General features: G+C 49.0%; 1 protein-coding gene across 5 annotated transcripts in view; it reads left to right on the top strand.

Moving 5' to 3' along the window:
- Positions 1–12,842, top strand: part of MARK4 (microtubule affinity regulating kinase 4) — a 79,504-nt gene that overhangs the window by 63,503 nt on the left and 3,159 nt on the right. For 3 of the 5 annotated variants that reach the window (XM_079985393.1, XM_079985394.1, XM_079985392.1), the window contains exons 14-16: positions 459–562; positions 5,382–5,651; positions 10,884–10,928. In XM_079985393.1, coding sequence (XP_079841519.1) covers positions 459–562; positions 5,382–5,651; positions 10,884–10,928 — 419 coding nt within the window. Of the gene's footprint in view, positions 1–458; positions 563–5,381; positions 5,652–9,564; positions 9,645–10,008; positions 10,066–10,883; positions 10,929–12,842 lie in introns of those variants that run through there. The other 2 variants (XM_079985396.1, XM_079985395.1) reach the window with 2 other exon arrangements.

The raw sequence follows: 12,842 nt of genomic DNA, 5'->3' as shown, positions 1-12,842 counted from the left end.
CGGCCATGACTGGACCTAAGGGTCAGGGGTCCCTTTACCTTTACCCTGGGACCAGATTCACAGCACGCTGCAGTAGCCAAGTCCTGCAGATCTGGTTATCTACCCTGGGAAGAAAAATCTGTGTCTTGTAATGTGTGGCAACCCCACACGGGCAGCAAGCACGCATGTGCATAGCCGAACATGCACATTCAGGTGTGTTGAAAGCTGGAATCTCTCTCAGCAACAGCAAAATGCCTCTTGGACACACAGCCTTGACTTGCATCCCAAATTCCCATTCTGAGACGCCTGGGCGTTCGGCTGCCTGCTTCCCGGTTTGGAGAGCTCTGAGCTGAGCCGGCAAAAAGCTGCTTTGCCGAAACGAGTCCGGCTTCTCAAAAGCTCCGTCTTGGGGTTTTTTTTGCCGCTGTTTCTCTCCCGCCTCCGCCTCTTCAGCCTGGGCTCTTCCTCTCTCGTTGCAGAATAACATTCCCTCGAGTATGATGACCCGGAGGAATACCTACGTCTGTACGGATCGGCCTGGCGGAGAACGACACTCCCTGCTCCAGAACGGGAAGGAGAACAGGTATCGCTGCGGTTATTCCCCTAAGGTCCTAGGACAGGCTGCGGCAATTAAAACACGACATTGGGGGGGGGGAGTTTCAAAACAACTTGCAAAGGCAAAGTACGGTGGCTCCTACAAATGTACGCCGTTTGAAATTTGCCAGGCGCATTTTGCACCAGGCTGTCGGCCATTTGCGACCGAGTGAAGATGCCCAGGTGCTGGGATGACCGCTAACATCTCCACCATCTGGAGGTGCGTTCTGGGAGTCCTTGACTATTTTCACATACTAGCCACACATCCTGTAGAATTTTATCTACACAATCAGAAGCATAGCTGTCAACCGTCCCTTATTTGGCGGGAAACTCCCTTATCCCAGCGCCGTGTCCCACTGCTGTCCCGGATTGATGATGTCCCTTAAATTTCCCGGGTTTCATGCTCGCCTGGCTTTGGAGGGAAGCAGCGGCTCGGGGTCCTCCGCTACGAGAGAGAGCGCGCGCACGAGCTGCCGCATCTCCGTCTCTGCCTTTCCCCCCTCAAGAGCGTGTCGTGAGGCGACGGGTGGCAGCGGGCGGGCAGGCAGCCCCTCTCTTGCGAGATTTCCACCACACTGCCAGGGGAAGCCAGAGGCAGCCTGAGAGAGGAGGAAGAGGAGGGGATGGGGAGGGAAGCAGAAGGGCGACGCTTCAGCGGACGCCGCGGTGCCGCAACCGCCTCATGCTGGGCTCGTGGGTGGCGTGGGCGAGAGTCTCTCTCCCTCGCTTCCTCTCTCTTGGGCGGGGAAGGGCCGATGGAACTCCTCGCGCCAGGACGATGGCAGCCCCTCCAACCAGTGCAGCATCTTAACGTAGTGATTTCCCCCTCTGCATCCCTTTCATAACTCTATTTTTATAAATCATTTGTCCATCCATAGTTCAAATTTTTACTACAAGTTTTCTGTCAATCCTACCAATGTATGTAACTCTTTACAATAGCTTTTCAAATAAATTATAGACTTTCCCCATTCTTTATTAAAGACGTCCTCTTCCTGGTTTCTAATTCTGCCTGTTAGCTTTGCCATCTCGATGTCGTTCATCAGTTTTGTCTGCCACTCTTCTTTGGTGGGAGTTGTAGACCCTTAGGCTCATCTAGTCCAACCCCCTGCAAAACACAGTCAGTGGCAGCAAAGCTAAGCCAAAATCCCTTATTTTGGCCGCTGAACCTTTATTTTCAAGGCTGCTGGTCCCTTATTTTCAAATCTGTAAGTTCACAGCTATGATCAGAAGGAATTTCAGAAACCAAAATGGCTGTAATGAAAAATACGACTTTCTAGCCATCTGGCTCAAAAATGGCAACTAGGCATTCTGTTTCGGCGGCTGTAACCCTGGTTTCGGGAGCCATCTGGCTTCTATATCTGAATTTCTAACACTGCTTAGCTGTGATTTCTGCACTGCGGGGGGGTTGGACTAGATGCCTTCCAATTCTGTAATTCCATTGCTATGCAAACATCTTGACATCTTTCCGCAGGGCCTGCAAGACAGAGCTGTTCCGCCTGGCCTTTGGTTTGGACTCAGGCTGACCCTTATGTTTCCCTCGCCTTATGGTTTTCACTTTTAAAATGAGGCTGCATTTTAACCTGTATTTTTTTAAAAAAAATCTTTTTCTTTTTCTTTTCTTCTTCTTATGTTTTTACTGAAATTTTATTGGTGTTAGCTGCTGCCCTGAGCCCGGCTTTGGCTGGAGAAGGCAGGGTATAAATAAAATTTATTATTATTATTATTATTATTATGAAGATTAGCCTCTCTTGGTTTCCCTTTTCTTTCCAGGTTCTTCTGGCATGGGAACTGAGCTCTGGCCTTCCCCCACTCACCTCTCCATCCCTGTCCCTTCCCACAGACTTCAGCTTGCCGCTGGACGCCTGCCCAGTTTCCACTGGTCTCGTTCTGGCTCACTGCTGCCCTGGCCCCAGGGAGTTGCCAAGCTCTGGTCGGTCACCCGTGTGACTGGCTGTGGGAGAATCCAGGACAGTCTCCAGAGACCAGGGTGGGGGTGAGGGGGGGAGAGAAGCCCTGTTTCTTTCAGCTTCTAGGAGGGTCCATCTGGACCTCCTCCTCCTCATCCCAGAGTATGGACTAGAGGAATTCTGAAAACAGATCTTGTGGAAGAACAGAAGGACATTTCTATGTCTCTTTGAGGAAGGCAGGCTGGAGGGGGTCATTTTATCGCTTTCCATTCCTGTTGTTGTTGTTTAGTCGTTTAGTCGTGTCCGCCTCTTCGTGACCCCCTGGACCAGAGCTCACCAGGCACTCCTGTCTTCCACTGCCTCCCACAGTTTGGTCAAACTCATGCTGGTAGCTTCGAGAACACTGTCCCACCATCTCGTCCTCTGTCGCCCCCTTCTCCTTGTGCCCTCCATCTTTCCCAACATCAGGGTCTTTTCCAGGGAGTCTTCTCTTCTCCTGAGGTGGCCAAAGTCTTGGAGCCTCAGCTTCAGGATCTGTCCTTCCAGTGAGCACTCAGGGCTTATTTCCTTCAGAATGGAGAGGTTTGATCTTCTTGCAGTCCATGGGACTCTCAAGAGTCTCCTCCAGCACCAGAATTCAAAAGCATCCATTCTTCGGCAATCACCCTTCTCACCCCAGAAATACTCACTCCTAATTGCCAGCACCTAACGATTAGCTGTGGTTTCGAGGTGGCTGCAGAAGTGCTCTCTGTACATGGTCAAGATACTCTTTGTCCGCCTTCAGGGAGCCCCAGCTTCTTGTGTGTGGGAGAGGGTTTCATATTTAATTTCGTAGAGTTATATAAAATGGAGAGAATGGTTCTGACAGTAGATGACTGTTAAAATACGAAAAGCGTAAATAGGGAGTGAGTACATTTGCCCAAGTAAAGAATCCCGGCGTTATCAGATTATCAAACTTCTTTCCCAATTTGCCAGGCTCGATATGAGGGTTGTCTTGGAAATTATGGTTCCACTGTACATGCTGTCAAAGGATGCCAAATCATAGAGGGAGCGTCTGGGGTTTTGAGTCCTTTTTCAAATCTCAAATTATGTGTAGTTTCTCCCATTATGGCCATATTCCAGAGTGAGTGGTACCAAATTCCCAGTGTCAAGATTTGGGACTCTTTTCCATTGAGTCGCAATTACTATTTCAGCTGCCAAGATCATATACAAGATCAGTGCTTTTTTTCTAAAAGAAAAGTTTAGGGGTGTTCTGATTTTCCTACTCATATTGAAATAATAACCCTCAACGAGGCCAAACTTAGATTCACAAAATGTTTAGGGGTATACGTACCCCCAGAAAAAAAGCACTGTACAAGATAGTATTCCTACATTGGCACTGCCTGTAGTATTCTGCTGTGAAGCCGTCTGGGCCTGGGGCTTTGTTTGGTTTCAGGTTTTTGAGGACCGTATCTATTTCCTCTGGGGTGATAGGACTGTCCATGAATTCCTGCTCTAAATTAGTTAAGGTAGGCATGGTCAGTTCTGTTAGGAATTTTCTGATTTCATTCTCTGGTGGGTTATTGGAGGTTTATAGGTTGGAGTAAGGTAAAGGTAAAGGTACCCCTGCCCGTACGGGCCAGTCTTGACAGACTCTAGGGTTGCGTGCTCATCTCACTCTAGAGGCCAGGAGCTAGCGCTGTCCGGAGACACATCCGGGTCACTTGGCCAGCGTGACGAAGCTGCTCTGGCGAGCCAGCACCAGCGCAGCACACGGAAACGCCGTTTACCTTCCCGCTATAAAGTGGTACCTATTTATCTACTTGCACTTAAGGGTGCTTTTGAACTGCTAGGTGGGCAGGAGCTGGGACCGAACGACGGGAGTTCATCCCACCGCGGGGATTCGAACCGCCGACCATGCAATCGGCAAGTCCTAGGCGCTGAGGTTTTACCCACAGCGCCACCCGCGTACCCTATATAGGTTGGAGTAGAACTCTGCAAATTCTGAGGTTATTTCTTTGGGGTAGAATGTTATGTCGCCATCTTTTTTGGTGATGCGGTGTATTCTTGTTTTGAGTGCTTTTTTCCTACATCTATTTGCTAGTAATCTGGAGTTTTCCCCTCCATATTCATAGAAACATTGTATAGAGTATAGAATGCTAATCCTTGTTTTGTTGATTTCTAGGGAGTATGGTTCTCTCCTTTTTCGTTCTTTAAGTTTGAGGAGATTTTTTAGATCCTGTTTGTTTGTAGCGTGATGAGAGGGCCTTGATGTCTTGTTCTATTTTGCTAATTTTTGAGGTTTGTTTTTCAAGGAATGCTTTCTCATTTATGCAAGCTCCTCTGGTGACCGCTTTCATTGCGTCCCATAGGAGGGGGGTTGTTATATTTTCTACGTCGTTTTCCTTGAAGTAGTTTTGGAGAGTTTTTGTGTGTTGTTGTTTAGTCATTTAGTCAGGGCTGATTTCCTTCAGAATGGATTGGTTTGATCCTCTTGCAGTCCATGGGACTTTCAAGAGTCTCCTCCAGCGCCAGAATTCAAAAGCATAAATTCTTCAGTGATCAGCCTTCTTTGTGGTCCAGCTCTCACTTCCATACATCACTACTGGGAAAACCATAGCTTGAACTATGCAGACCTTTGTTGGCAGGGTGTGTCTCTATTTTTTAAGATACTGTCTAGGTTTTTGTGACTCTCTCTAATTTGTTTGTTTGTAGTTAGGATGGGACTGAAGGACCGTGATGGGGTGGTTTGTAATATTTGGTGCCGTTAATTACGGACAGCAGGCAATCGTTTCTTTAGAAATATTCTATCATTTCTGTCCAAAATGATGGGTGACGCTGATTTCTGCCTCATCTCTCTCTCTCTCTCTCTCTCTCTCTCTCTCTCTCTCTCTCCCCGTCCCCCCCCCCCACCCCATGCAGCTCTGCCACCAGTCGTGTGCCCCCCGCCTCCCCCTCCAGCCACAGCATCGCCACCTCGTCCACCTCCTCGGACCGCACCCGGCTGTCTCGCGGCACCAACATCCGCAGCACCTTCCATGGGGGCCAGGTGCGGGACCGGCGGGGGACCGGCGTTCAGAACGGGCCCCCCACCTCGCCCACGCTCTCCCACGAAGCCACCCCTCTGCCTCAGAGCCGCAGCCGCGCCACATCCAACCTCTTCAGCAAGCTCACGTCGAAACTCACGCGGAGGTGAGCGGGCGGCCGCGACAAAGGGGGCAGGCGGGCGGGCAAAGAGGGTAACGAAATCGAGAACGCAGGCTGGGTGGTTGCCGTTCCCCGACTCCTCTTCCTCCCCACCCCAGTTTGATTTATTGCATGGGATTTTAAAAAAAAAATCAAATCGATTTAAATCACAATTTAAATCACTAGTCAGTAAGACTTGGTTTAATTCATTAGTCAGTAAGACTTAAAACAGCATACATGCATATATCTAAAAGCAAACAGATAATTACAATTATCAAAGTAGTAAAAAGGGCATGGCGCCAGCCCTTTCATTAAAAGCAGTCAGTTCCCCAAAAGCCAGTTGGAAAAAGAAAGGCTTCACCTGAAGGACAGCAAGGAGGGGGCCAGCCTGGCTTCTCTTGGCAGGGAGTTCCAAAGTTGCCTGGGAGCAGCCACCACCAAGAAGGCCCTGCAAAGGTTTTGGGGGAAGGGGTCGTTTCCAATCAGTGCAGACCCTGCAAAACCTGAAATCCCGCAACGTCTCTTAGCACAGATGTTCTGGTGTGTGTGTTTGCTTCCTTGAAGGTTTTTGAGCAGAGTTTGGGCGGCCATCTGTCAGGGGTGCTTTAGCTGAGATTCCAAGAAAAAAGCACACCAAGAACTCCGGCCAATGTAAGTTTCAATAGTGGGAGCGGTCCCTCCTCGCAAATCAATAGTCAATAGTAACAAAAGCTAATCCATTCAAAAGTATGTATTCTGACAAGGATTACAAACTCAAATAGAGATGACAAATTCTAACAGATATTACAAGCTCAAACACATAAAGATATGTAAAGGTAAAGGTAAAGGTACCCCTGCCCGTACGGGCCAGTCTTGACAGACTCTGGGGTTGTGCGCCCATCTCACTTAAGAGGCCAGGGGCCAGCGCTGTCTGGAGACACTTCCGGGTCACGTGGCCAGCGTGACATCGCTGCTCTGGCGAGCCAGAGCCGCACACGGAAACGCCGTTTACCTTCCCGCTGGTAAGCGGTCCCTATTTATATACTTGCACCCGGAGGTGCTTTCGAACTGCTAGGTTGGCAGGCGCTGGGACCGAGCAGCGGGAGCGCACCCCGCCGCAGGGATTCGAACCACCGACCTTTCGATCGGCAAGTCCTAGGCGCTGAGGCTTTAACCCACAGCGCCACCTGCGTGTATATGTATAACACAATATACATATGTATATTGTATATATTGTATATATTGTGATATGTATAACACAATAATTCGTTACAGAATTAGAAATAAGAGTTTGTGAGTAAAGTTTATGTTAGTCCATAGTCAGATTCGACGTGGAGGTCTTCATAGAGCCAAAGTCAGAAGTCAATTATAGATTAGAAACCAGGACATGGCGCTGTTTCGATGTATTCACCTTCATCAGCTGGAAGTATCAAATATTACATGAAAATACATTTAAATTCTAAATTATCAAAAATTATAAAACAGTCATAAATTATAAAACAATATTATATAACATTTGGTTCCTTACCTAATTTTTAAAGGGTCGTGTTAAGTTTGAAGACTTTCGGATAAATATATCCTGTTATTTTCTACTGTTTTATAATTTATGGTCATTTAGAATTGAAATGTTTCTAATCTAATCTAACAGAGTTTATAATCTCTATTTGAGTTTGTAATCCTTGTCAGAATACATACTTTTGAATGGATTAGTTTTTGTTACTATTGACTATTGATTTGCGAGGAGGGACCACTCCCACTTTTGAAACTTACATTGGCCTGAGTTCTTGGTGTGCTTTTTTCTTGGTATATTTAATAACGAGAACTCCAACTTATTTAACGTTAGCTGAGATTCCTGCATTTCAGGGGGCTAGACTAGATGACTCTTGGGGTCCCTTCCTGTTGGGATACTGCCAGGGAGGTATAGGCCATCACTGCCTCCACATCGACTCCGGACTCCGGACGTCCATCGATCTCCTGTAGATACAGTATCAGCAATTAGCGTCATGAGCTCCAGAAAATAGCTTTCCACATTCCAGAACTGATGCACGCTCTATCAGCAGATAATGCACAGCGAAAGTTGCACTCAGGAGAGCATTATTTAGAAAGTTTATTCAGCGTTGGTCAGAACAAAGAAAAACATGACCGCCTGCTAGCGTGTTCAGGCGCAGAGAGAGAAACGAAACAAAGACACAACAGAAACATCTTGTGAACAGGAAATACGCAGGCTGTGACACAGAAAAGCCTGCTCCCTTTTAAGGTGGAACGGAAATATCCTAACTCTACAGTCCTTTGATTCTGTGGTTCCTATTTTTTGCTGTGCTGCAAGCCCTCCATGCAGCCATCATGTCGGCCGAGTCGCAGAACAGCTAGCAAAACAGGATGAATATGCCACAAACGCCCCATTCCTGCGGCCACGTTCATGGCGGGCGTTTTAAAGCCTCATTAAACCGCCGCCGCTTCCCCCAAAGAGTTCTGGGAGATGTAGTGTAGCCTTCTTAGACTTTACCGACTGGTGGGGTCTGCGTTGCTCCTGGGAGGGAGGGAGGAAGTCAAATGACACCGAGGTTTGGTTCAGAGAAAGAGTTTATTCTGCTCTCTGGATAGCAGAAGGCACTTGTGTGGTCAGTCCACAGCAAGTCCAAAGAAATGAGATATTTCATGCAGTATATATATCCTCCAGGCACCCTCTCCCCCCTTCCCCAGGAATCCAGCCACGTCAGCTTATACACTTAAGTTGACATCCATGACCATAAACAGATACAGTGGTGCCCCGCAAGACGAATGCCTCACAAGACGGAAAACACGCTAGGCGAAAGGGTTTTCCGTTTTGGAGGCGCTTCGCAAAACGAATTTCCTATGGGCTTGCTTCGCAAGACAAAAATGTATTGCAAGTTCCTGCGGGTTTTTTCCCCTCCCCCCCCTTTTCTAAGCTGCTAAGCCGCTTATCTGCTTATCCGATAAGCCGCTAAAAGCCGCTAATAGCACTAATCCGCTAAGCCGTCAATGGGCTTGCTTTGCAAGACGAAAAAACCGCTAGACGAAGAGACTCGCGGAACGGATTAATTTCGTCTTGCGAGGCACCACTGTATTCCTGTTCCGGGACTCTTGACCATAAAAGGTTGTTCCTGTTCCTATACTCTTATCTTGGGGCAGGAGGTCACCAACTCTAAGAGCACTCCTGGCGCCGTTCCCGGGTCTCTTGTCAGACCTGACAAGGTCTGTGCGTCTTTGTGGTCAGGATGTAAGATAAGACCCAGACGTGCCATCCCTGCTCTACTCGGAACTGGCAAGGCCATCCATTGCCGTCTCGGACTGATAAAGGAGAGGGCTTTGAGCACTTGTTTATACAGCTGGCTTTCTGTTTACACATTGGCTCAAGAGCTCAAGTTAATGCATTTTAGAAATGCTCCCTTGGAGGAGGAAAAATGAGGATTTTGGGTCCCGTTTTAGACTGACTGCACAGAAACCCATTCCTTCAGTAGTTTGTTAAGGGTGACGAGATTTCGTTAGGGGGGTGTCCAAATTCCTTTCCCAGAGCTACCAGCGTGGTTTGATAATCAGATCTGACGAGGAACCCTGGGAATTGAAACTCTGGGGCTTGGCTCTCTCGGCCCACAAGGCGCCAGTTCCGATTCTTGCACCGCAGCAGGGTTGGGCTAGATGACCTTTGGGGTGTCCCATCTGTACAATCCCGTCACCTCTTTCCCCCCCCCCCACCAATTTAGAGGCGTTTCTGCTGGAAGGAAGAGATTGCTCTCCCCACTAACCACAGCTGTCAACGTTTCCCTTTTTTAAAAAAAGGAAATTCCCTTATTCCGAATAGGATTCCTCGCGAGAAAAGGGGAAAGTTGACACTAACCTCTCTTGCTCCCTTCTCCTCCTGCTGCTGCTATCGCTTTCCCCTCTGTGCTGGTTTCACTTTGCTTTTCTCTGTTTTCAGGGTCACTCTTGACCCCTCTAAGCGCCAGAATTCTAACAGGTGTGTCTCGGGTGCTTCAATGCCTCAAGGATCTAAAATCAGTAAGTCCGGCTGCCTTTTCTTCTTCGCTGGGGGTGCCGGGGGGGAAGCCTTGCCTGCCTGCCTCCAGCCCCCAGCCCCTTCCCCTCCTGCCTCCTCCCCACTTGCTCCCCCCCCAAAAAAATCCCATAAAAGCTTTTGCTTCTTTCTCGCTTGACTAGAAATCTAGAGGTTCCCCTCCCAAAAAAAGGGTGTTGTTCGGGGCTTAGCTTCTAACACAAGTGCTTGGCGGGGTAGAAGGGGCTCCCCACTCCACCCCCCAACCCCCGCTTCCAGTCCCGGAAGCCCCTCGGCCCCCTCAATCCCGGATGGCTGCGGAAAGGCGCTCTGCACATTCTCAAAAGCACTCTCTTCCTTACATTCCAGGTCTGAGCTAAGCTCTATGGCTCCACCCCCTCCCCGGGAGCTCTTAAGCAAGGCTGGGTAAGAGCCAGGCCAGGAGGATAGCTGGGCTAGCCGAGAGATAGCGTGGTGTAGTGGTTAGAGTGGCGGGGAGAGAGAGAGGCCAGGGTTCGAATCCCCGGGCCCCACCCCACTTGGCTGTGAAGCTCAGGGCGTGACCCCGGGGGCCAGTCGCTGCTAGCCTGCCTCACAGGGTTGTTGTAGTGGGGGGGGGGTTAAATGAGGAGGCAGAGAACCATGGGGTTGCCGCCTTGAGAAAAAGCCATGCAAGAAATAAAACAATAAATGAAGAATAGTTTGCACCACACCATATCTAAGCAGCCCAGAGGGGCTTGTGAGACTGACCGAATGCCCCTTTACATTGTCGACACAAGTTCCAGGCTGGGGAGAAGGCCCTTCTCCCTGATGTACTGGCTTTCTCCTTGCGGTGCATTCCCCTCCCCAAGCCCCAAGCGGTATCAGCCGTGTGATCCCACCTTGCCTCACCCCCCAAAAAAATGCAGTTGGAAGGGGTACAGCCCACACGCAGGTAGAAGACCCCCCCCCCAGGGAAGGTCTCTGATGCAGCCTCCCTTAGGATTCCCAGCCTTGCAAGGGGGTTGGGCTGGATGACCTTTGGGGGTCCCAAACTCCACGGTTCTCAGCCAGGGAAGCTTGGGCTCTCTGCTCACAAGGAAGGTTTGAGGGCGGGGCTCTTGGTCCTTCCATCTCTCTCCCGGCCCGGGGTTCAAGGCTCCTCCGGCGGCTGGGAAGGGGGAAAGAGCCTGTCCACCCTTTGGCCCACCTCCCCACCGCCGGCCGTGCCTTCTTCATCGCTCTCCTCTTCTTCCTCTTTCCAGGGTCGCAGACGAACCTGAGAGAATCAGGGGACCTGCGCTCACAAGGTGGGTACCCAGCTGCCTCGCCGTCAAGGTCATTCATTCTTATTTTTTATTTTTTAGAGCACAATTTTTATTAATTTAAAAAGACTACCAGCTTTTAGTACAGTTCCATGCAGTAGCTTCAATACAGGTGTACAGCAACAGACAATCTCATAAAGTTTAGTCATTTAAAGAGAAAGATTGCAGGGGCGGGTTGTGGGTTTTTTCTTTTCTTTTTTTGAAAGAGGAAGAAGAAAGCAAGATGAACTGGGAATGTATCAAGTTGTTTAAATCACAGTTCTCCAGAGCTTTTGCTTTAGTTTAAACAAAACTTATGCAACCATACATTGTGACATTATGTTAGGGAAAGTAGGGAAAAACACTATGGAAAACACTTGTTGCCAATTCTGACTGGAAGTCAGGGTCATTCATTTGTTCGCATATTTGAAGGCCTCTGTGTCAGGGGAAAATATATATACAGTGGTGCCTCGCAAGACGAAATTAATCCGTTCCGTGAGGCTCTTCGTATAGCGGTTTTTTCCTCTTGCGAAGCAAGCCCATTGACAGCTTAGCGGATTAGCGCTATTAGCGGTTTAGCGGCTTTTAGCGGATCAGCTGATAAGCGGTTTAGGGCTTAGGAAAAGGGGGGGGGAGGGAAAAAACACCGCAGGAACTCGCAAGACATTTTCGTCTTGCGAAGCAAGCCCATAGGGAAATTCATTTTGCGAAGCGCCTCCAAAATGGAAAACCCTTTCGTCTAGCGGGTTTTCCGTCTTGCGAGGCGTTCGTCTTGCGGGGCACCACTGTAGCAACGCAGCTTACAACAATGAGAATATAAAACCATGCAATGAAAACCATATTTAAAAAGCTAGAATCTGAAATCAGTTACCCAAAGTAGAAGGATGTATTTTTCATTGCCTTGCTGGCGGAATAGAGAAAAATTTCAGCAGGCATTAGAAAGTTGGCACAGAGGAACTATTTCCTTCTTCTCTTCTCCTTTTCCTTCTCTTCCTTTTCTGTTTCTTTATTTTCATCTCTTCCTTCTGCTTGCTTCTCTTCTGTTTATCTTCTTTAGTTTGGTTTTCATTGTATCTTATGTTAAAGACTCTCAACAGAATTGATTTTAAAAGAAAGTCGGCCCGCAAGGCACCTTCCGAATCTCTAGTGAAAGAGAGTTCCACAGAACCCAGGCCAGCTCCAAAGCTCAGCTGCCAACCCACTAAAAAAAAAGTCAATTTCCTACAAGCGCAGAACATGCGTTAGGCGGCACCTGCCGATCACAGGGGCCAAGCGGGCATATGTGGTGTGTGTGCCCTAAATTTCTCTCCCTCTGTCATCAGTATGCTGATGACACCCAACTCTATCTGTTGATGGACGGCCATCCTGACTCGGCCCCAGACACACTGACCAGATGTTTGGAAGCTGTGGCTGGATGGTTACGTGGGAGCCGGTTGAAGTTAAATCCTTCCAAGACAGAGGTCCTTTGGCTGGGTTGGGACAATATGGGACTGGGGGGGCAACTCCCATCTCTTGCGGGGGGGAATTAGTGCAAGCACAGTCCGTTAAGAGTTTGGGTGTAATCTTCGACACCTCCCTTTCCATGGAGGCGCAGATTGCAGCTATAACAAAGGCGGCATTTTTTCATCTCCGCCAAGCTAAGCAGTTGGCTCCTTACCTCTCTCGTCCTGACCTAGCCACTGTGATCCACGTGACGGTCACCTCCAGACTGGATTACTGTAACTCGCTCTACGTGGGACTGCCCTTGAGACAGACCCGGAAACTCCAGCGGGTGCAGAATGCCGCGGTGAGACTCCTTACGGGGTCCTCGCTGCGGGGTCACATTCACCCAGTGCTATACCAGCTGCACTGGCTCCCGGTGGAGTACAGGGTCAGGTTCAAGGTGCTGGTTTTAACCTTTAAAGCCCTATACGGCCTAGG

This window comes from Podarcis cretensis, assembly GCF_951804945.1.
Source record: "Podarcis cretensis genome assembly, chromosome: 8".
Lineage (NCBI taxonomy): Eukaryota > Metazoa > Chordata > Lepidosauria > Squamata > Lacertidae > Podarcis > Podarcis cretensis.
Note: the sequence above shows the minus strand (reverse complement) of the source record. Positions and strands in the feature narration are given on the sequence as shown.